Genomic DNA, 25,322 nt, shown 5'->3' with positions numbered 1-25,322 from the left:
GAAAAGGGTTATTATTCACATATATATGCACTGTAATTTTTAAAGGATTAATTAAGTTACAATTAGAACTTCTTATTTCTACAATTACTTATAAAGCTTAGTCTCACATAGTAAAGAATCAATGTGTGACTTAATTAGCACTCATTAGCATGTTTATAATCTACTCACTCAATATGGGCATCTACCTAGCAAATATAGGACTAACTTTATGAGGTGTCACGTTATGCACTTGTACCTAACTGACATTGGAAGAATGCACTTGTACCTAAAATTGTACAAACTGTTGGAACCCTAATTGTTCCAGGCAGGAACTACGAATCAAACTTCTCTAGCATATATCTTCAAGGGGTCCCGATATCCGTGAATTGATAATTTGGAATATTTGTTTTTACGAAAAGGTTGGTGTACGTGTGAAAGATTCGGATGGTATATATATATATATATATATGAGAATGCTAGCTTCTCCCTCAATGCAAGTTTGGTCCATCAATAGAACATTCCTCCTCCTTTTGTCATGTGATTATGGAGATTATCCCCAGATATTTTTGGATATTAATCTATACGTGTGGCTACAAAGTCACATGTGCCTAGCTTTATAGATTCTTTATGCCTAAATCATATCATGACCAGTTGGGTGGAGCAAGCTAAGCCGTAGTGCTCTTCATCTTTCTTTCTAGTACTTATCTAGTCCACAAAAGAGGGCTAAAAGAGGTATAATTGGATTCAATCTTATCATTATGGAATAAAAGCATTAGCCTATAAATTTCAGTCTGAGATACAATATTTGTACCACATCGAAACCATTGCCATATAAGCCAGCCTCAAAGCACCCCCACCTTCACATTCTAGCTAGGCATTTGAAAAGTGACACAAAATGTCGTTCGGAAACACCAACGATTATGAGGAGCGTGTTGTTGAGGCCCCAAGGGTGCGAGTGAAAGAGCATCATGAGTTTGCTACCCAACTTGTCAAACCTGGTCATCATCATGTCCATGACGAAAATGTCGACAAAGAAGCTGGTGAATTTATCAAACTCGAGCATAAAAAGTTTGAACAGCGCAAGTTGATGCCCATGAGGTCGTTCTAAGTGAAACACTATGTATATATATAAGCCCAATTTGGTTGCTAAGCATCTAGCTAGCTAAATAATGCACCAAAGCGTCTTCTATTGCTGTTGACAGTATTTCTCATATATCTGTACTACTTGTGAAAGACCTCCTATCATAAAGGCTTTGTGATTTATATATGTTTTCGTCCTTCTACATTTCTTTTATGACAGGTTTTTTCGATCAAATTGTTGGTCACAGAACAAAACAACATCAGATGTATATAAACTATGTACTGAATGGATAACCACATAATAATAATAATAATAATATCAATGATCGGATTTCCGTTAGCTAGTTCTTTCTCTTTTCTTCTCTTTTTTAACCTTAAAAGTAAAAGGGTAAATTAAATATTCACCGTACCCTTTGAGAAGGTGGATATATATGATGTACGTACATAATTCCTTCAATAACCATCATCGGCCGGCCTCTTTTCTAAAGCTGTAAATTAACTAGTTAATTTGTTCCCTTCGATCGCCATGCCAGGTTGATAATATTGATTGCCTAACATATCACACGGACAATTTTTGAATTTGTTTTTCACTGAAATTTTCATGGTTCAAACCCTGCAAGCCCCAAGCAAGTTACGCGCGTAACTGCTTCCGCCCCGGATAGATTTTTTGAACTTCAGCCCAATCAATCGACAAAAGATGATATAGCTAGGCTTGCATATTAGTCCCCTTTTGTTTATGATAAATCCGTATAGATTTGCTGTGATGCCTTTCTTGGAAGGTGACCAAAATTAATCTTTCTATATATTATCTATTTTTTATACATGATTTTAGAAATTATTTGAACTATGACAGAACTATGCATAACTAAAACATATGGTCTAAGATTTTGGAATAATTTAATTACCTTCGTGAAACTCCTTGGTTACATCAAATATTGATGACGGCACGTTTAGTACGCAGGATTAATTAGAGGCTTAGAGCTTATATTTTGGTTAGTTAATTCCTCCTGGCCGGAATAACTATTCCTCCAAAAAAAAAAAAATGAGAAGAATCAATAAAAATTTCTTTCCTACAGGAACATCAAAATTTATTGAATTAACAGAAAAGCCACCCACGTCTCTCTCGCCCACCTCTCACTATGCGATGGATGAGTCGTCTTACTTCAAACATTGACGAGGAAATATCTATTCCTCAATTAACAAATTAAGTTAATTGTTAATCATTCACTAAGTTTATTGTTAATCATTCTCATCAACTGTAGTATAATCATCTTCTTTAAGATTAAGACCAAAAGTACATTTATTATTAATTAGTTCAGACTCTAGCTAACACCTACCTGAGCCATTATTTCAGATCAAGAATATTTGATACCCAACTAATGGACTCTTGATTACTCTCAGACCATAAGTTTGACTTTAGGAAGGATAAAAGATCAAAAATTTTGAGCAATGCTAGTTAGGGTTCTTAATCTTTTACTGAGAGATGAATTTTTTAGCATTTCTTTTTACTAATTGTTTTGATAATCTCCAATAAATAAGCTCCACATCATTTTAGCGTCTATATATCTCTTAGTAAAAAAATTCGTACCTCTAGCATTACTCAAAATCTTTCGCTCTCTTCTCTCTCCTCTCCTAAAGACAAAAAACTCATCTTCCCTGGCCATGCCATCGAGGAGGAGGTAGTGAAATCCACTACTTCCTCCTCCCCCTTACTCCCCTCATCCTCTTTCCCCCACCCTTTTTCGCCTCTTCTGAGGCTCCACTTGCCTCTTCTAAGGCTCCATCCATCGTCTATGGCGATTTATCCAGGTTCAACAGTTTCATCGGCCTCTCTTCCACCGCAGAAGGTCTCGAATCTGACATCTTCTTGACGTTCTTGAATTTTGTTTTTTCAAAATCAGATTTGTCCTCTTCAAGAAGCTCTACCACCACACCACCGTGAATTGGGCTCCCTTCACTTCGCTCTGCCATCAACCACTGCTCCATCTGACCACCATACGCCGAAGCGTGTCCTACACACGCCTGCGAGTAGATCTTACTTACAGGTGCATGTCCCGCATGCACCGACGCGTGGACAGCGCAAAGCCAGGCGTGATGGTTACCTCTGCCTTCCACAGCTGTTGTAACCTCTTATGGAGTTTCTGGCCAACTTTGCCAGTGTGTGCTTTCCATGCACCAACGAGTGACCGCCGCTCCAACGGATGACAGTGTGTTGTTTCTTTATTTTACATGCTTTCTTTATTTTTATTTTTTTGAGGGCTTTTTATTTTATGTACCTTTTCTGTGTCTCATATATTTGTTACATAATCGGTGTTTGAGTTCTTTGGACTCTTTATACACCTTTAATCATCTTCACTGGTGAATCGAAATCTTGGCATCCATGTCAAGAATTATTAGACCCGCATCTTTATTTGATATATTGCTTCTACATAATTGCATTCTTAATATTTGATTTTAGACTGCCCTATCCTAATTTGATGTAATTTCCTTCTCACGTATCCAAAAACAATATTGTTTTCAGCCCATTGTTACTCCTTGACGGCTAGGCCATTTCCTATTTTGACCTTTTTCTCTTAATCCTAGGGATCAGAGCCACATTGATATAGTGTTTGACGTGTGATAGACTGTCGGTTAATTAGATAGCAAAAATTGATGAAAATGATATAAGAAATGACTTATTTAAAATTAGAATAAAGCTAATTAATGCATGGCTTAATCGTCGAAATTAAAAACGAAATAAAAGGATAAAATTGAAATCATGCAAAAACTTATAGACTAAAATTTAATTTAAAAACTTATCATATTAGCAATAAGTACTTAATTGTTGAAATTGAAAACACATTTCAAAGATTAAATTGAAATTGTGCCAAAATTTAGAGATTAAATTTATTTTTTTTTCCTAAATTTTATTTTAAAAACTTATCATATTAACAATAATAATAATAAAAAATTAAAAGAAAAAAAGAACAAAACTTCTTATTCAAAATATCTTGTTTGATATGTACGTGAAGTTCTCCTCAAAATTAGTAATAAGTTGATGAAGTCCAAAAAACGTCTAAAAAATTTAATTTGATAATTATATTACTAAAATTATTTTTAATTGAATTTAAACTTATACAATAAGAATTAATGAATATATGGCCGATTTCAACTTATTTCTCATCAGTCAATGAAACTTAATGCATGCATCCAACGTAACTTATATAAACAACGTCAGCTAATTCTTTCAAATACTACTACGTACTTCTTTTTCGGGGGTGCAATTTCAAACAATACTTCCGGTTGCTCCTCTTTAGTTTAGTTTAATCACTACGGCAGATAGTTTTTGACAAGGCTAGTTTAATCAAGACACAACTCTATCATCTTGTCCATTTGACAAGGTAGTCCCTTAGCTAACTTAAAAAAAAAAAAAAAAAAAAAAAAAAAAAAAAAAAAAAAAAAAAGGTAAAACAAAAAAAAAAAGTTGTCACGTAAGCAAAAATGGTCAAAAGTTGTGTCTTGGGATAGCAAAGTACTTATCATGTCTCCACCACCTAAATATACAATTTTTCACCACCTTGTCTATGTGGCAAGATGGTCCCCCACTAACTTTAGAGTTTTTTTTTTTAAAATAAAATAAAATAAAATAAAGTAGGGACCACATTACCACATAAACTCTTGTTGGTGAAAAGTTGTATATTTAGATAATAGAGAATCATATTTCATATATATATATATATATATATATATATATATATATATATTGCAATATCAGTCAAAGACCTCAGCATTTATTTGATGAGTAACAAAATAGGAAACAAAAGAAGTCCTAAATTATATATGTTCCCACATTGAACTTGGCACAAGATAAATATATATATGGAAGGACTCCAAGGGTAACTTAATCGGCTGGAGATCACGCCTCATGAAGCGGAGGTCACTAGTTCGAATCTCCCTCTCCCTATTGTGTGGATATGTCAAAAAAAAAAAAAAAAAAAAAAAGATATATTTATGGAAGCACATTCAGAGACAGAGAGAGATGTGCATGGTACAATCTCTTCATTCTTTATTGTAACCCACACATAAAGCAAAGTAAGATTGTCACAGAAATTCCTCAAATTTTGATGGTCCAAAATAAAACATGAAGGTACGTACTTAGCTAGAGAGAATAAGGATTAAGGAGTAAATTAAGGACAAAGTATTAATTCCTCCAAAATCATAACCTCCACGTACGGCCACTAAAACCACTCTGGCCGGCCGGCTAGCTAGCTAGTCGATGGAGCGACAAAGAGGGCAGGTGCTATGCTTGTTATCAAACCACTTCTTTAAGCAACCTTTGTGGAAGAAATGCTTGCAAGACAACTCGCTCACCTCCTCGTCAGCTTCGAACCCACAGAGACACACACAACACTCCATTGTAGCCCACCACCCACTGCCAGTACTGTCGTGGCACAAAGACTTGACATGGGTTATTGAAATTGTTCTCTCACTCGCACCGTCTGGGCATCCATCTGGGTATTCTTCTATATTTGGAGGGTTCCTGCTGGCACGTCCCACCACTTGCAGCACAGATCTCACCGCGTTCTTCAGAAGAGCCACTGAGAAAACTGTGTTCATTACCAGCACGGGAAGTACACCCTCAGCCGCACTAGGGAAGTTTGAGAGCCCCATCTTCTACAGTGTGGCACAAAAAAAACTTAGCCAACTTGGTGGGAGAGTTTACAGGAGAGTAAGAGAAGAGAAAGAAGCAAACAATTTGCTTCCACAATCCACATACCAAGAAGCCCAACACTACACCAACATAAACCTACTTGGGGCTAGCGGATAAATACAAAAGCTCATCCTAACCAGTAACCACCAATGGGTTAACCCTGGTTACGGTGCCAACCATGGTGGGGTCAGTGTTTAATTTCCACGTTGCAACACGTGTAGGCTTTGTGTGAGATAGTGATTGCTTATTTGATAATAAAAAATAAAATAAAAAATTGCTAGAACTCCTTAAAGCGTCTTTCTGGATGACATAAATTTAATAATCAAAATGTGACCTACGAAATGTAATTTTTTAAGTAAAAAATTAAATCTATTTTATCTAGAAGGACACCAGAGAGACGCTAAAAAGATATCTAATATTTCTTATAAAAAAAATTAAAAAAAAAAAAAAATTGTGCTGACCTTTTACCTGGAACAAAAAGGGTAGGAAACATGATTACTGCACAACAGTTGTGTTGTGCAGAATTCAAGAAACATGGGTAAGTTCCACATGGTGGGTCTCACCACATAGGTTTTACGTGGGACTCATTCTATGTCTCTTATCTCTTGCACACTTGCATAACAGTTGCACAACTTATGTGAAAGAAACATTTTTGAAAGGGTAAATCTCTTATTGCCACATGTCTGCGGAACTTTGTGCTGTCCAATGAGGTGGTTTGTTTTGTCAGTTGGGGTTCGAACTTTCTCAATTTCCGGTGCCGCGTGTTGCGTAAGGCCAATGAGGCTGGGAGTCTTTGGGCTTGGCCCTTGGGGGATTCTGTTATTAGATCGTAAGAATGGTCTGCTGACTCTGCTTGCCCCTTGAAGGCTTGAAGGGATCAATGGTCCACTTTTGATTATCAAAGCCACAAGATGGATATTGATGTTCCAAAATATATATATATATGGAACAGTTCGAATAAACCGATCTTATGATAATGATGAATTGTAGTTCTATATTTCTGTTGTCATTGTTAAGTTTATTTAAAGACGTTTATAGGCCAGCCATCTAGGTGAAGTCTCTGTTTCAAGACTCAATATTTTTAGTGGCGTAGTGTATTATATGACCTATATGGCTATGTGACTATATACTAACCAAGGATTTTATGCACAAGAGGTATAATTATGCACGGATTTTTATTTTTATTTTTTTAAAAAAATTATTTTCATAATAACAATAGTTTACACATTTAAAAAATTTCACTTTCACCATGGTATCAACTTTGGATCAAGATCCCTACAATTTCATGCCCGGATTGTAAGGGATGGTAGGAAATTGTGAGAAGCTCTTGTGAAACCGACATGTCTGAACAGGAAGTCCACAACTCCACGTTGAAAGCCTCGCACAACTTTTCCGAATATGATGGCAGACAACTGTAAGAGAACTCCAATGATGCGAATCCCGATGAATCAATTATTAATGAGAAACAGCAGCAAAAACATGTATGACAGAAGGGGGAAATTGGCACGAGGACCAGGTGCCCATTTGTTCTTACCACTAATTGGAAACAACTTGGAACCTCAGTCCAAAAAGGGAATCAAGAAATCGTCTATTTGCTCTTTTCGTCTGAAACATGTGATTGATTTCCTCCACAAGCCCATCCCCAAGCACACGGCACCCTCAACCTTATATATTCATAGGCAGAACATTTTGCCTGGAAAGGCCTAACTTTTGTTAAATTCTGAAATGGCCCAAACTAGGGCAGTCCTTGTCCCGTTCGAATTAGAATCCCTTACAATTAAGATGCCCGAATTGCACAGAGAAAGGCGATAGGGCTCACTTACCTTGAACTGCCCGAATGCAATTCTAAGCACCCTAATTGTAATGTAAGGGATCCCAATTCGATCAATACAATCTAAAGGCAGCCCAAATATTAGTTCTTTTGGTACAAAGGCATGTTGCATTATTGGGTTAACGGTAATTGCAAATCGCAGTGAATGCCTCCAAACTAGCTCCAATCAACACTGAAATTCTATATATATATATATATATGGCTTTCACGTTGTATTAACGAAAGATATGAAGAGTGACAATGTTAATAAATAGTGTTACAGGTTATAATAAGGAATCTAATAAATATATATATGTAAAAAAACTCTACGAAAATGGTGGCGCTGGTAGCCAACAGTTATCTTTTCTCTTATTGCTGTGTCCCTAATGAGCTGTCGAACTGGGAGGATCAATTCCCATGGCTTTAAAATACGCATGTTCTGCATTTGCCATCCTACCTTGGAACATTGTCCACTCCTTTCTACACCTCTCCCTTACCTGGCATCAGTAAAATATACACATATCAGCTGTGTTTCATACACCAGTCACTGGAGTGGTGGATCAAGTAGATGTTATTAAACAAAAGAAAAGGCATAATTGTAGTGAGAAAAGGGCTTCACATACCCCTTGCCATGGTGCCTTTCCATTTTGTGTTTCTCCCTGCCAGGAAAAAATAAAAAATAAAAAATTAGTTTCTCATTCCAGAATGCTTAATTTCTTTAGAAAAAATGAGAATGTAAACATTTGCCAATGATTCCCCTTTTACCTGGTTCCCAAGAGAGGGAACGCCTTGATGAACAATCCACTGCGAATCTACAACTCCAATCTTCTCATGTGCAGGCTGTTTTCAAGAGAAGAAAAAAAAAAAAAAAAAGTTATATAATATAATAAAAAAAATTGCATTGCAATCACTCCAAGAATTAATTATTAAAGAAGAAAGCGGAAAGTCAAAAAGAATAGAGGCAGGTCACTCACGTATACACATTTTCTCAGGGCAAAGTCAAGACCCCACCCATGGACCAAGTCATTCTGCAATTCCCAAAGTAATGCTACTTTAATAGGGTGCAACAGGCAAGAGAGAATGAGAAAAAGTAGAATACTGGTCCATACCTGAAGCATATACCACACGCAGCGCCATGCATCTCTTGAGAACACTGGAGCCATGATTTCAACAAACCTGCATTAATAAAAGGACAAACAAGGAAGATTTTCTTAAGTTCCACCATTAATAGAGCAGGGCTAAGAACATAGCATAGCATATAAAAACAACAAATACTAAAGCTGTTCTTACGCTGCACAGGGAGGCAGATGTGGATCCGTGCACCAGCCCGGTTTCTCCTCTGTTTCTCTGGTAGAAATTAATTCAGGGAAAGAATATAAGGGTTATTTCTTATGAAAATTATTTCGTGTTTGATAATTGATCTAAAATAACAGACTTTTGATATATGGGCATATCATTCTTACTTGTGAACTTCACGGTCACCTCTTCTCTTTGTCATCTGCCATGTTAATCCTCTGTTAGGTTCCAAACCGGGCTGCGAAATCTCCAAGCCATGTTTCCTCACTAGTTTTATGTATCTAAAATTGAATGTAAAAGGGCATGAAAAATTGTTCAGTGGACTGAAACATGGTCACTATGAAACAAGCTATTTCATATCCAATACTCACTCTTCTGCATTAAAATGTTCAACTCCCAGGTCTTCATCCCACATAAATATGTAGTCATACGGAGCCACTATGTCTGGATGCAGAAATCGTTTGGCATACCACCTTGCAAAAAAATTCAGACGGTAAAAATAATAAGCATAATTTGAAGAAACCACCAATAAAATATGGTGCAAGCTCACTGACCAAAGCAGAATGATAATTTGTCATATAAATAATACATACAATTAACAGTAGTTACTTACCATTTAGTCTGCTTAGGAGCGCTCACATGAATAGCTTTCTTCGACCACTCAAACTCATCCCATTCAGTTGTTCGGCCATCGTAATGAAATAGAAGGATTGTAAAGTTCTCTGAAAACTGTGAGAAAAACATATTTAGCCATACACAAGAGAGGGAAAAAAAAAAAAAAAAGCACACACACACACACTCACACTGGGTGGGGAGAGAGAGAGAGAGAGAGACCTTTTTCACTGCTGCGTCAATATTGCTTTTCTGATTATAACCTACAGTGAAGGTCACAAGGTACTGTGGTTTTCTAGTTAAGTCCTGCAAATACCAACTTGATTAAACGCCCATGGTTTCAGTTTTCTCTGAAAGATAATAGAATGGCAGACTGATACTGGAATTAAGTAAATGCATTGTACAACATCTATCAATTTTGAGACGTTACCATTCTCTTCACTTACGAAGTTCTATATATTTAATAAACCAATAAATATATAATTATTCACACACAAACACACAGCAAATATATACATAACATTCATAGAAAAGTCTAGCTGGATTGTAATAGCCATATTCCAAGATATCACTCTCTTGCATGCCAAACAACTTCTTGACTTCAGTATCCAAAAAAAAAAATGTTCCCACCACTACCATATAGTATATATAATCAATCTGCACTAACGTTTAGTGGGTTCAAACTAAATGACAATCTGGAATTCTTAAGCTGCATCATATTTACATAAGAAACAAAAACTTGCAGGCACTCTAGAAACATTGTAACCTCATAACACTTCTAAGTTGTGGAAGAATACACACCTCACTGGGCTTACCCCACAATCTTCGCAGGTAGAAGTCTGACTCAGCTTCAACAACTCCTGGAGGCAGTCTTTCTGCACCTCTAGGATTTGAAGGAACCCAAATCTGCAGTACAATCAAAAGCAAAGCCAGAAAAATAATTGTAAATGTACAGACATGCACTCTTTCCATTTCCAACATGATCATATTTAAAAAGGCATGCACTGAATGGTAGAATTAAGGATTTAAAGGTAGATATAAAATGCTCAAGACGATGATAGCTGTTCTCTATGATCCACTGAATATGCCAACAGAGGAATATACAGGCATGGCCCAACTTTAATTACAACATTTTAATCTAGGCATAGGGTTCTTGTATGTTGCCCCCAATTGAGCACGTCTAGCATATTTTTTCACAGTAGCGGGTTCACTTGGAGCTTTGGCAACCACTGTAGGAGGTGTGATGTATATGCACTCATTTCAAGGGGGTGCAACCCTTACATAATGGTGGATGTATGACCATGTTTATGGAGAACCTTTTCACTTAAATTTAATTTCTCCTCATTTTTCTCTTTTACCGTATTTCAACATCTCGTACTTCATCTAGCCGCCACCTAAATCTGGAAATATCTTCTATTGCACTACTCTTTAATCAATAGTGAGAAGATATCCACCGAGACGAAAGATAGGGGTATTTGCTTCATATAAAATTAAGATAGCCTACTCGGCTGGGCAGTCGGGTTAAAAAGGTATCACTTTAAAACGCACAACAAGTGTATTTCGAGTTCTTCCCAGAAAATTCAGATTGCTCTAACCAAAATAGTGTTTCCAAGAAAGTAAAAAAACCGTGCTGGAATCTCAAATGCACTTAAGGATCTAGTTCCAAAATGTATCCGCTGACTTTTTAAAATATTATATGAGAGTAAGCCATGTAAAACCTGTGAACCTAGAAATTTCAAATAAGCTAGTAGAAGAGGAGGTTTACCTTTGATGAATCATTCAAATTTTGAGCTCGAGTTGAGCTGCTGGGATTACTATTCGTAGATGAAAAAACATTTCGAAGGCCTGATTCTTTATCCGTGATGTATGAGAGATCAATGGAAGGAAGAAGGTTGGATGATAGGTTCAGCTGAAAAATTAAGAGCAAAACATCTAGCTAAATAAAATCAATACAAAATATACACAACCATGTAACCAAAAAGAAAAGAAGACAGAGCATTCAAAGTCCGTGTACCTTAGTTAATGACAAGGTTGGAAACGATACTCCTATGAAGAACCCAAAAACTACTCCAACAAAAGTAGTAACAATAAGCCTCATGGTCTCATTTGGTTTTCTGCTAACAGCACTGCAGCCAAGAAGATTAAAATGTTATATAAAGAAAGTTGTCATCTTATATAATAACATGATTAAATTTATAAAAATCTCTTTCTAGTGATTTATGCCATCAGAAATACTGGACCTGCGTGAAAGGATTCCCATTTTATTTAAAATCTTCTGAATATATGTTCACCAAAAAATAAGCTGAATGTAGAAATTGGGAGCTGATCTGCATTATCTAACAAGTTTTGAGTTGCCAATCCTCCATGAAAGCAACAGAGACCCTCATGGAAGAGACCCAATACCTGGTATAACATTTTATAAACAGGACCATAAGTTTAAGTACACTGCTTCCAGATGAACATTCAATGAGATATGTAAAGAATAACAGCTGCAGTGAAATTTCAATTAAATATGAATCATGTAGCAATTGAGAATATATATATATACTTTTAGGATGAAAATCCTAATGAAATTTTAATAGTACCTACAAGTCACAACCCAAAGCTGCTACCAAATGTAATTCTATCACAAAGTTTGGAAGCTCATATAAGAAGCTCTCTGTCTCACGCTTTCTTTAAACAACAACAACATCATCTCACTCTTAGTTCTCTCTAAAATATATCTTGCATACTAATGGGTAGAATTGTGAAACCCCAATAAGAAATGACCATAGTACTGGAGCACTCACAAAAAAAAACTTCGACTTTTGGATGCAAACAATAGCAAACTCTACACTCAAACCCAATAAGTAGCCATAAGAGGAACCATGAGCAAGCAACCATGTGATTCTTCCTCATTACCCTCTACAAGCAGCTCTACCAAGCAAGAACCATGTGCTGCCTTTTTGACAAAAAGATAATAACCTAGGAACAAAAACAAAGCCACGCCATTCAAACCCTCAACTGAGTCCCCAAACTAAGCAACCGTGTGCCTTTGTTGACTTATACCCAAATCTTAATTAAATCAAGAAATTTCCCTAGTTTTCTGATTAAGAAAAACAACTGTGCTTGCTTACTTTGAAAGATGAAGAAAAAAAAAAGTACCAAAAACAAAAACCCAAGCATAAAGTTAGCTCAGAAATATATATATATATATATATAAATTAAGTACTCCCAATCATTATTTCCAAAAATCTTCTTGATTGCATGCATACTATTGCCATCAACATATATATAACATTAATTGTTTCATGGACTAGGATAGGCTTAGCAAATTAATAAATAGATATTGAGCCCAACAGCCCTTTACAACTTTAATTCAAAACAGATAAATAAAATCTCAAATCACTTAGAACCAAACTAGCCAAATTAAAAAAATTCAATCTTTATTTATTTCAATAGTAATTTTGAAGAACACAACAAATGACAGCCTCCCTTCGATTGCCGAAAAAACAAACAAAAAAAAAAACAGAACTAAAAAAAAAAAAGCAGAGTAAACTTCGAACCTCAATAAAAGCTAAATAGTCATACTAGAATTTGCTCCCGCTGAGTGGAGTTTTTTTTCTCTTTCCCAGGTCTCAAACAAGGAAATCGAATTCCCATAAATATTAACTAATACTAAAACTGACCCACCAAACGGAAAAGTAAATTACACACAGACATGTATTGAAGGCGAATGAAAGCTTACCTGGAAAACAACCCTAATAACCGGAGCAAGATCCGGTTAAGGAAACCGTTTGGAAACGAGAATCACGAGAAAACCACTTCCCTGCGGAATTTGATATCACCCACTTCGTGATCGCTTTTTAATGGCGAAATGTAAAAGAACCGTGTCAAAACTCAAAAGGGTGTCAAATAAACGAGGAATTTACCAACCAAAAGATAAAAAAGAGAGAAAGCTAATGAGATCCCTGTGTCTTCTGAGACTCGGAAGGGAAAGACAGAAATATTATAAGGTTTTGGAGAATTCTTCGTGGTTGGTGCACTTGGTTTTAGGCCTTTGTTGTGTTTTGTTAGTTCGGAAATTTATTTGATTGGAAGGACACATATCTGTTTGGACTTCGATAATAAATAGAGCTATTTTTTAGTAATAAATCTGGGTTTTTCTTATCTAATAATTTTTTTTTTTAACCAAAATAAAAGTACCACTCTATTCTTATAGAATAGATGAAAGAAAATCATAAATCAAACCTTTAGTGCTTTGTCCTGTGTGATTATGACTGCCTTATCATGTTAATTACGAATGAAATTCTGACCTTTTAAAAATAAAAAATAAAAAATCTGTATTTACTGGGCAAAAAAAAAAAATTCTGTATTTAATGGGTGGTTTATGATAATAAAGGGGTCTGAAACACCCCCACTGAAAAAACAAAAAATACACGCAGACAAGTCGCACACAAATGGTGAGAATGAAAGGTAGTTGTGACAAAGGACAAGAGTATAAATGCTTTTTTTAATGAGCTTAGAAAAAAAATTGCTTTTTTAATGAACATGAAAAGGTTGCCTTTAGGTTTTTTGTTTTTGCTTTAACTGAATAATGGCTTCGCTCACAAAAAAAAAAAAAAAAAAAAAAAAAAAAAAAAAAAAAGGTAAACCGTAAAATTACAGTCAGAATGTATAGCAATTTCTGATTAAAAAAAAAAAAAGAAAAAGAAATAAGTGTTAAGTTTTTGGTATAAGCAATAATTTAACGAATTAGAGTTTAAGGTTATTGAAATGCCCGTTAGGCCCAACCAAATGCCTCTTGAGCCCAAATAAGACTATAATTTTGGTCTACCACAAGAATAAAGTGCGGATTCACTATACGGCATATAAATGCGGTATACTGGATTCCTCTTAACCCAAGCTTACGCCCTTAAACAGTCAAGACCATAAAATGAATGATATCTCTCATTTGTTGTTTTGCCTATTTAAAGTCGACTGAGTAAATAAAATAGCCATTGGAGCATCCTAGATAAAAGCGATTCGTGAGTATATGCGGCCTTCCATATTGGTCCTTTTACTTTGGCCTTGCCATACCAAGTCCACTTACCATACCGATAGAAACCCTATAAATGGAGACCCTATAAATGAAGGTAATGATCTCCATTACGAGGTATGCACGTTTTCTCTTACCTAATCTCTTTTCATTGGGTTTTATCTCTTAAATATCTAACTAATTTGTGTTTGGTTCGTATAAAAAGTTGAGTAAAGTTGAATAATATTCAACTTTTTTTAAAAATAAATCATATTTTATTTAACTTTTTCAAATATTTTCAAATTTTATCTCACAAAGTCAAACCTCGTAATTCGCGCAGTGTATTCGAATAATATTCATATTCAACACCCAAACGCACCACACATCGATAGTTTCCTACGGGCTCCACCTTAGGCCAACGTAACGTAATAATTTTTTCTTATTTTGTAAGTGCCTTACCGCCAACTTAGCCATCCAAAATATTGTATTAATACAGACTTTAACTTTACAATTTATCTCACATTTCAATTAAAATACTTCATATATTGTAGGGTGTCACAGTTAACAAAATGAACAGAATGGTCAACCCACCGGCCACACCATATCTTCTATGCACCTTTTTAAAGTGACATTAATTGCATTTTAAGGGACAGAATGAGCCTAAAGGGGGTTTGAATCATTGAAGGAGCATATTATGTTTTGCTCCTCTTTTTGTTGGCCGAATGTATGAACATGATTGGACTGCTTTCTTTTGTAAGAGGAAACTAAACAGCTTGAATCTTCTTCATTGTTTTTGTAGTGTATTTTATTTTTAATTTTTACCATTTATGATAAATTAACTCATTAAAACTCCCCTTAGAAATTGTAATACTCCGGTTCTATATTGAAAATATTAGTAACTCACATACAGTTAATGGTTTATAAAGATATTCATGAATGTTAAGTTTTACATTGTTTATTTACTATGTGAATTTTGGATTTAAAAATGATTATACGATAAGCTTCAAATTAACTAATTTTTTTGAGGTGATAATGCAGATGTAACTAGTATTTTCATTGGGTCATTACGAATAGTATCAAAGCCAAATTGGAATGTCATGCGGTACTGGAGCACTACACGACGTGGCTCTGACGATAACGTCAGGGGTTTAAGAATGAAGATTGTAATATCTCAGTTCCATATTGAGAAGATAAGTAGCCAAAATAAAGTCTGTGATTTATAAAGACACTCATGAGTGCTAAGTCTTACATTGCTTACTTACTATGTAAAACTATGATTTTTTAGTGATTTTAGAGAATCTTCAAATTGGTAAGTCCTTTTAAAGTGATATCGTAAATGTAGCTAACGTTTTTCTTAGGTGGTTACAAGAATAGAAAATGAAAGATAAATGTTACACATACTCTTCATTGCTCACTTCTTGACATGGCAGTGAAAATTATTACAAAATGCTATATGTACATTAATTTGTTATTTTATCTAATAATGATTTTACTACAACGTTAGAAAATGAACACTTTTGTTTTTGAACGGCATCAAGCACATCTTATAAATAGACAAATTAAGTACAACGCTCAACAACGATAATATTAGAAATACTATGGAGATTTTTTTTTAAAAAAAAAAAAAAAAATTAAATATCACTAAAAGATAAAGCTTTATTTGCAAGTCGGTAAGCTGCCCTATTTAGATTACGCCTAACATGATGAACCTTCCAAATCTTCAAATTGTGTATTACCTCCACGTGTCTCCTCAATTAGATAGCCTTAGATACTCAAATGACTCCCCAAAAATAATCCTAACAAATCTCAATACACGACTCAAGTTCTTTGACCTTAAAACTGTTATTGCTTGTACAATATCAGGTGTAATGATATGATCTTTAGACTCGGACAAGGTTGCCGGTACCTCATCTTTGCTATGTCTGATCATAACATCAATACTCATATTATTCTTAGTTTTATCCACAAAACTGTATTTCAATTGACTTTGACTAAAAATAATAATATAAATAAACAAACACTTAAAAAAAAAATGTGTAGGACTCCTCTTTATTTAATAGAATCATCATGTTAATAAAAAACTTGCATGGTGAAGTGTGTGTTGAACATTATTGTTTTTCAGGTTAAAAAGGTCAAAATTTTGTAAGCAGAATCGCCAAAATCATGTGGGCCATGTAATATTGGGCTTGTTTGATAGGTTATGAAACAGAACAGCATAATGCTGTTGCTGTTTATATAATTTTTTTTTTTATCACTTTTTTATATTTTCTATCACTAATTCAACATTAAAATATTTTTATTTTTATTTTTTTTTTATATTACACAATACAAAATTTTTTCACTTTTTTTTATACAAATTCTTTTTATTTTATATCACATCATCACTTTTTACTAATTTTAAAATTAACAATCTACTATTCTGTTTTGTACATATCTTTATCAAACAAGTCTATTGTAACCTGTGGGCCCCCGAGAGGCAGCTGTGAAGGACAGAGTATTAGGTCCATAGAAATTAAAGCCGCTGAAGTGAAGACCACGACCAAATCGGTCCGATTTTTGTTATCGTTTGACATTTCAAAGGCAAAAAGTAGGCAGCAATTTACGATTATATCCTATAAACGCGGACGGAGTGGAACACTGGGGAGCTGGGAAGGAGGTGTCTTCGCCCCCAAGTTTTGAAAATTGCCCTTTCTCCTCTCTAAAAGTTATCCTAGCGGTTATCTTAAAAAAAAAAAAAGAAAAAAAAAAAGAAGGTTATCCTAACGGTTTTTGTTTATTTATGAAATGGATAAGATCTCTCAAAAATAAATTTAAAAAAAGTATGGCCCTTTTTAAAAATCTAAAAAACTCTTTTAATCTCTTTAAAATTTTGAAAAAGAACCCTTTGAGCTTCTATGGCCCTCCCAAAAATTTGAAAAATTCTTCCCCTTCTCTACAAATATGAAAAATACTCTATTCGAAAATCTTCTTCTTTTTTTTTAAAAAAATAAAAATACATCCATTTCCCCTCCTAAAAATATTTATTAACTCTTTAATCTCTTCAAAAATTTGAAGGGGAGAAAAAAAGAAAAAAGAAAAAGGAGTTTGAAATACATGTTTTTTTGTTTGGCAAGTCATTGGCATATAAGAACATCAAAGTTGAAAAATAAGACTTCAAATGTATTTTTCAACAAATTTAAAAGTATTTTTGACAATTTTCTTTTACATCCCCATGACCCCATGGAACCTTCTCTAGTTCCATCCCTGATCTCAGGGAAACTAGGCAACCGACAACAAACACGTGGCAATTTATGAGACTTTTCTTTTCCTTTTTTTTTTTAAATCAACAAGACTGAATCCTAATCAAATTCCCTTTCTTCTATATTTATGAACCAATTAATTGACTAGTAATAATACTAATTGTATGCGTGGATCGAGCAGTCCACCATTTAGGCCGGCAAGTACGCAGATAAAAAGGATTGAAGGAGTCGTAGAAAAGAAAAGAACCATCTGGAACTTGGAAAGGTCAACTTTGACCTCATCGCCTACCTCAAGACTCCTGAGTACTGCCTACGTTAGCTTCATTACTACTCTGACTACACTGTACGAACCAATCAGCCGCCCCTCGCTCGGTCTACCTCTTTCCCTGCTGCTTCCACACGTACGGTGGCTCAGCTTTCGTGGAGACCCACCGGCCACGGTGGAGAAACTCACAATTGCCTACATTGCTTCTCTCTCCGTACAAAAATTCAATAATAAATTTACAAATTCAATAATAAATTTACAAAAATAAGGATTTTGAATATACAACCAAATAATATTTAACATTTCTCGTGTATATATAAAATAATAATGTTAAAAATTATATTTTTTTTATATAATTACGTTTTTAAAATTACATTTTCATTAACTACTTGTAAAATTATTATTTTTTAAACCAGGCGTGATACCAAAATTTTAGGGTAGAGTATTATAGATTTATTCAAATTTTGGTTAGGTCGTTGACCCTGTTGAGTTGTTGAATCTCTACTCCTAACTTGGATAGTCTAACAGATGTTCTTGCTTGGTTTAAAATAACAAAAGGAAGACTGTATCAAATAAAATTAAATTAAAGAAAAAAAACCCTACATTATTTATAATGAATCTGCAAAATCGACGTTGGCGTAATCTAGTGGTATTTATCCTTCTTGAAAATAAGGAGATGTATTAGATTCATTTTGAGTACCATATTGTTGGGAATTAAAGGATTTTTTTATTATTTGTTAAAATTAATTAATTAATTTTTTTTAAAAAAAAAAATGGAACATGTGCATATCTCATACATTTTTTTTAAAAAAAAAAAAAAAAAAATCAACTATTGAATATGTGTGACTCACATATGAGTCCTACAAATCTAATGATTGATTTAAAAAAGATAATTTCTCAACCAAAAAAGAAAAAGAAAAAGAAAAAACCAAGTTAGAAAAAAAAAATGTGCTTTAAGTTTGTGACCTATTATATATACATCTCTTATACATATTTTTTCAAATCAATCAATAAATTTGTATGAAAATGTACTGAAAATGATTGAATAGTAAGTTTTTTTTTTTTTTTTTTAAAAAAAAAAAACGAAAAAATGTAAAAATAACATTTCTCTAAGTTTGTACCCTTTTTTACATGAAGAAGAATTTCTTATATTTCCAAAGGGTAATTCAATTAGTTAGGGATCACGCCTCATGAAGCGGAGGTCATTAATTTGAATTTTTCTCTCCCTCTTGTATGAACATGTAAAAAAAAAAAAAAAAAAAGAATTTCTTATTCGTTTTGTCAAAAGGAAATGATCGACGAGCAATTTATATCAACAAGCAATATTTTTGAGTTCTCAAGTAGGTTGATGCATGGTAAAAGAGACCAAAATTAAATTTGGGCGTGGAAAAAGCAAAGTGGGCCGTGGGCATGAATGAATGCCTTACGTAAAAGTTCAACTTTGGTGAACAGCATAATTATTAATTAGGACAATTGATTTTTTGTTAACCATTCATATTTGAGGAGCTTTCACTTTTTAATACAGCAGATCATTCTCAAATGACTACCCTGCCTAAATCAATCACTATGTTATCAAATCCATCTCATAATTCTTACTAATTACTTGCAAATTTGAATCAATCATCACTGTCTTATCAAATCCATCTCATCCAACTAATTAAAATCAGTCTCAATCATTCAAATAAGCAAAACAATTAACAAACCAATAATCCTAAAATTTGTTTTCGATTATGAAATATCTTTTAATCCTATAATCCTATAAGGAGTTCTTTTAATGAAATCATAATATATATACATATGACACTACTTAACTGAAAAGCTTAAGTTAATCGATTTGTATTCGATTATGTTATGTCAATTACTCATTCTTATGATATATTTGTATATATATACTCATCATCTCATCTCATCTCATCATCTCTTTAATCAAAGTACTCATGAGTTCTTATGAAATTTTGAGTTGCAAAGTTGAATAAGTGGGTCTTTTTTTCTTTTTTTTTTTCTTTTTTTCCGAAGACTAAGTGGGTTGTTAGGACTTTGGAGTGATTGAGTTAGCTTGTAGGAAAGAGCTTGGAAACTGCAGGCTGCAGCAATAGACTTGTAGGAAGATCCAACGGGTTTTGGAGTTAGGCCAGCCACCAGCGTAGTCATGGAGGTTTTATTTATTTATTTATAATAATTAATTAATTATGAGTGGAGTTTGGATGTTCCACTTCCACCTCTAGTCATGATGAGCTCACAAGATGTATAGAGAGTATTGATCACATTAAACTCTTCCAAAAAAAAATAATAGTAATAATAATTAAATTTAACCCAAAAAAATTATTTTGGTTGATTTAGCTAGCTATTTTTCAAAACCACTAAACATCAAACTTTTTAAATATTTATATACTTTAATTAAATATCTTATTTTATTGATGAAACTAACTTTTGAACTCTTTGCATTAAAAACTTACTTTAGTTGAGAGGAAATAAGAAAAAGTATGAAAGAGAAAATAAACATTAAAAAATCTTTAACTTTCACTTTTGGATTCTTTACATTTAGAGAGCATTACTGACTAGAATTAAATTTAACATTGAGTAAAGAGTTTTGTTTTATTTTGTTTTTTGTTTTTTAACAACGTTGAAACTTCTTCATTGAGAATAAAACTGATCCTTAAAAAAGGATCTAGGGACAAGAGCAGTCCTTAAGTAGTGCATGCAAAATACAATGAGGTATATCCTCAAGTCAAACTAAATCAACAACCTTACTAGATGCCTCATTTGCTAAGCAATGGGCCACATTATTAGCCTCTCTACCCACATAAACCAAAGATGCATACCTGAGCCCTTGCATTTCTGAAATGATCCCCTCAATAAAATGGCCTGCCGTTGACAGGTTTAGAGAACCATGATTAACATCATTTACCACTTGCTTAGCATCCCCTTCAAGGAGAACATTGAAGAAACCAGCCTGCTTACAAAATAAAATCGCTTCTAAGGCCGCTATAGCTTCAGCCACTTTCGGTGTAGTCACAACCATTTTCGTGATAGCCCGTGCACCTAAAAAGTTATCATATTCATCTCTAGCCACAATCTCAATACCAATATGACGCTCCTTAACTAGCAAAGAAGCATCCCAGTTCACCTTTATAATTCCAGCAAGCGGAGGTTGCCACCCCTTGAGTAATAATAGAGAACTAGAATCCCCCCCCCCCCCCCCCCCCCCCCCCTAGAAATCACTAAATCCTCCTCTTTTTTATTGTACTTGCGGAAATCATCAAGTGATTCCATTGATTCCTTGAAAACAGTTTGAGGGGGAGTGAAAATATTATCAAAGATAAATTGATTTCAACGTAATCAAATTCTTCGAAAGATCGCCATAAGATCGAAATCTTCATACGAGAAACGCTCTATACAGTACTCCACCAACTTCATAAAATTATCTCCGATGAAAGAACACTTCAGAAATTGCACTAAACTCCTACCCTAGACATTTTGAGCAGCTAGACATTTCCAGAGGACATGAAAAACTGTTTTTGAGTCATTGTTACAGCAAGGGCAAAGATTAAAATCCACAATTTTACGCCTAAATAAATTGTTTTTAGTGGGAAGTAAACCATTACACGCACACCACATGAAGAGCTTTACATGTGTATTTTGTGAGTTTTGTTAAAAAAAAAATTTAAAAAAAGTTAGAAGTAGAGAGTTCATTATGAATGTTTTGACAAAGCCATATTTGGGGTATATCAACCTTATTATAAACTTTGTTGGGAAGTGGGCCTCTCGCTAAGGCCCAGATCACAATCGAGGAGCCCAGTCAATTGAAGCCCACCAGCGATTGGAACTCATCATCAACATTCGCCGACTCAAGATCTAAATAGTTGATCAATATCCTATACAAAGCCTCTCCCATCTAGGTCTACCATTGATCGAGGGTTAGACTTGATCGCTTGCCCCAATCATTGCATAAAGCCTGATTGATAGAATGGATTTTGGGATCCCATCATTAAGTGACAAGACCTTTGAAAAAAAATCATGAATGCACCTCAAGTTAAACTCGGCAGTATCATAGTACGATTGCAGTGCACCTGTTCGTCTAGGGTAAAGCTTAGATGAAGTAAAATTTTCGGAATCCATCCGGAAATTTTACTCCTCCGTAGTACTGCTCGTTCGTCTACGACTCTACAATGCTCGGACTTGACCCATGTCCCATCACTCCTTTCACTTAAAAGGTTCAAGTACTACAGCTTGCTAACACGTGCCGTTCGGCCTTGCCAACGCCATCCCTTAGTCCACGGATCTAGGGAAGTAGGGGGATTAGCCATGATAACGACATTGTATGCTTAGCCTCTACATAAACAGCAACAAGACCAAGTATGGAGGATCTTTTGGCCCCTTTATCATCTTGTAAGTGCTCTAAATTCAGTTTTTATTCATCTCCCTAGAGATAACTAATTTAGACATTAGGGCTATTTCCCGTTGGTTTGCTCTTGACAAGCTCTTTTGTTTAACCTTACTATTTTGCAAGGATCGACTAGCTGCTGAATGAAAACTGCACCAACAAACTTAATATATTAAACTCATAAATAGAATATAAATATGGGATTAGATCTCATGCGGATAAAGTTCATCTTTTTAACATATTGATAATTCAAAACAATCTAAACTATTATGCACAAAATTTTCTAAGTTTTGATACGTTCATCTACTTTTCGGTCCCCTCTTTTACTTTTACTGTGTATCATTATATTCATTTTATTTACTCATAGTTTTGATAGTTTCCCCTTTGAAAAAATAAGCGAAAATAAATAAATAAGCGTGAAATTATGGTTTTTAAAACCATGGCCTTTAAAATGGATAGGAATTCTTTGAAATTGCCCATTGCAATTGAATAGAAATTGCTGTCAATCTCAATATTTCTAAAGTACCCTCCGTACTTCTTAGTTACTAGAAATCCCTGTGTCCCAACTATGTAAGTGATCGATGGTGTTACCAAAACAATCAATTAAGACGATAAATAGTGCCTTTGATAAGTATGAATTAAAATTTGCCTGTAAAACATTTTAAGAAAAATCATTTTTTTTTTCAAGCATTTTTTTTTTAGGGAAAATGAGAAGCTCTAGTCAAAAATCACAAAATAGAAGTCTTAGAGCATTTCTAGCAGCTTCTCAACCATTTTCCCTAAATATAGGGAAAAAAACTATTTTTTACTTTTTTTATCAAAAAACACCACACAGCAGCTTTCTTTTATTTTTTCCTATATTATTAAGATTTTTTTTTTCTTTTTTACTTTTACGTTAATTAAAAGTAGGAAAAAGAAGATAAAGTAGGAGGGACATAATATATTTTATGAATAAATAATTAAATGGGAAGTGAATTGTGCTTCCCAATGCACTTTATAGGGAAACGAAAATTTTAGAAAAGCTACTATGAATGTGTTTTTGTAACTTTATTGAAATTTTTTCTAAAATTTAGAGAACAGACCACATTTAAAGAAGCTACTGTGAATGCTGTTACATATCATTATTTTGATTTTGTACGCGTCCTTTTAGAGTATGAATTGAAACAAACTCAAATGGATTTTATACGAATTGTCAAGTGCATTAATGCAGAGATGATTAGAATCATATATATATATATATATATACACACAATTAATCCTCGCACTAATAATAGGAGCTTTAAATATTATTACCATTTCATGATTGATTTGTATTCGACTTTTACAAGTGATAAACTATGTGATCATGCAATTGAATCAAACTCTCTCTCCCGGTGTTCAAACAATATGTGTTTTCTCATACAGTTTCCCCACTCTATTGCCTCTCGAACCATTGTTTAAGGTGGCCCATCTCTTAGCCTGTGAGCCCAAGAACCAGATGGGCTAGGCAGCCTAGACCAATCTCTTTTTTTTCTTTTTCTTTTTTTTTTTTTCTGGCCCATTTCCAATCATTTTTAAAAATTATGCCGTATTGCTTAGTGTCAATTTGAGTTTACAATTTAAAAAAGTGAGTTTTTAAAATATGTTATTTGAAAAAATGATATTTAAAAACGTAGTTAAGTGCTTGGAAAAATTACAGTTTAACCTTTAAAATTTTGTATTTTAAAAAAAACACCCATTACCTTTTCTGCTTTTTTAAATCACAAATTTTTAAAAACGTAATTTTCAAATGATTCATTTTATACGATTTGGTTTAAAATCATACTTTTTATTTACAAAATCACAATCCAAAACGCACCCTTAGTTGTACTTTTTCAACAATATATATATATTTTTTTAATTTTATGTAAGTTTTTTCTTCCATTTCTTCATTGTACTTAATTAGGAAAAAAATAGTCATGTGTACTTGTCATATCCATCAATCAAAAAACTCTTATTATTATTATTATTTTAAAAAAATAAATCAGTAATGTAATGCTTTTGCATTCCAAATTCTTTTTTTTTGGATGGATACATTCAAAAATGCATTTTCCGGTCATCCCTTTGGACAGAAGGAACAACTCAAAACGACATAAATTAAACATATAGAAGAAAAGTACCGAAAATAAAAAGGAAAACCACATTGAGAGACTTATATATTTCTCTTTTACATGCATATATCTTTATTTGATAAAATGAAAAAAAAAAAAAAAAAAAACTCGGACTCCAATCATGTAGCCAAAAAATTTTGTCTTCCTGACGTTATAACCTTAATGATCACTTTCCCCATCCATATTTGAATTTGTACTGGTTGGTTCTGCGGTTAAGCAGGTACACTCCAGTGTCTTCTGCTTTCCAAATGCAGTGGTTTCCACCGCAGTCTCTTTTGGTTACTTTATCACTGACGGCGAAAACCGAGCTGGTAAACCCATGTCGCAGATCGCAGCTGAAAGCCATGGAGCGCGTTACGTTGTAGTTGAACTCGTACTCCTCCTTGGGCAGAAGAATGTGAAGGTTGAGATCGATGTAGGGGTTCAGGTTTTTGCAGTTGACGTTAAGCACTTTGTTGTTAAGGTTGTTGATGAACTTCACATAGTGCTTTCTCGTACGTGGCACCCTGACGGAGCTACTCAGGCCAAAGGCTAAGACAAGGACGAGTGCGAGACAATAAAACTTGGCCATTGTCGTGCTCTTCATCTTCAAATGTTTTTGCAGTCGTCCCTGTGCTTATAGCAGCCATTTCTTCCGACTTATATAGTAATCATGGCTCAGAAACTTGTGGGCGACACCATTTTTAGGAGGTTAGCGAGTGTACACGAATGCCAACTTGGAATACAAGGTCGAGCTTGATCCAGTACTACTGGGACCTATTTTTCCGGTCAAGTCGCACGGCAAGCCTTAAGAAATGCTTGTCTTTCAATAAAATAATTAGCCTATGCCTCACACAAAGTGC

At 34.2% G+C, this 25,322-nt stretch overlaps 3 protein-coding genes across 4 annotated transcripts; all 3 read right to left on the bottom strand.

Annotated features, from left to right (window-relative positions):
* Window positions 1–5,080: 5,080 nt before the first annotated feature.
* On the bottom strand, window positions 5,081–5,841 carry LOC133858599 (probable E3 ubiquitin-protein ligase XERICO). The gene has a single exon (XM_062294078.1). The coding sequence runs from the start codon at window positions 5,707–5,709 to the stop codon at window positions 5,308–5,310; it is 402 nt and encodes a 133-aa protein (XP_062150062.1). The 5' UTR covers window positions 5,710–5,841; the 3' UTR covers window positions 5,081–5,307.
* A 1,896-nt stretch (window positions 5,842–7,737) lies between these two features.
* Window positions 7,738–13,559, bottom strand: LOC133865954 (uncharacterized). 2 transcript variants are annotated; one of them, XM_062302491.1, is made up of 15 exons: window positions 13,195–13,559; window positions 11,708–11,870; window positions 11,482–11,593; window positions 11,233–11,376; window positions 10,269–10,373; window positions 9,690–9,773; window positions 9,469–9,584; window positions 9,227–9,328; window positions 9,023–9,136; window positions 8,850–8,906; window positions 8,669–8,735; window positions 8,534–8,587; window positions 8,325–8,399; window positions 8,183–8,218; window positions 7,738–8,056 (listed from the first exon to the last, which is right to left on the bottom strand). In XM_062302491.1, the coding sequence occupies exons 2-15, from the start codon at window positions 11,725–11,727 to the stop codon at window positions 7,943–7,945; spliced, it is 1,200 nt and encodes a 399-aa protein (XP_062158475.1). In that variant the 5' UTR covers window positions 11,728–11,870; window positions 13,195–13,559; the 3' UTR covers window positions 7,738–7,942. The 2 variants fall into 2 exon arrangements, with proteins under 2 accessions (XP_062158475.1, XP_062158483.1); XM_062302499.1 differs by lacking the exon at window positions 11,708–11,870.
* An 11,087-nt stretch (window positions 13,560–24,646) lies between these two features.
* LOC133858441 (uncharacterized) lies at window positions 24,647–25,051 on the bottom strand. Its single transcript, XM_062293911.1, has one exon. It carries the CDS (start codon window positions 25,049–25,051, stop codon window positions 24,647–24,649), a length of 405 nt encoding a protein of 134 aa, XP_062149895.1.
* Between the last annotated feature and the right edge of the window lie 271 nt (window positions 25,052–25,322).

The sequence above is a fragment of the Alnus glutinosa genome, chromosome 1 (genome assembly GCF_958979055.1).
Source record: "Alnus glutinosa chromosome 1, dhAlnGlut1.1, whole genome shotgun sequence".
Lineage (NCBI taxonomy): Eukaryota > Viridiplantae > Streptophyta > Magnoliopsida > Fagales > Betulaceae > Alnus > Alnus glutinosa.
Note: the sequence above shows the minus strand (reverse complement) of the source record. Positions and strands in the feature narration are given on the sequence as shown.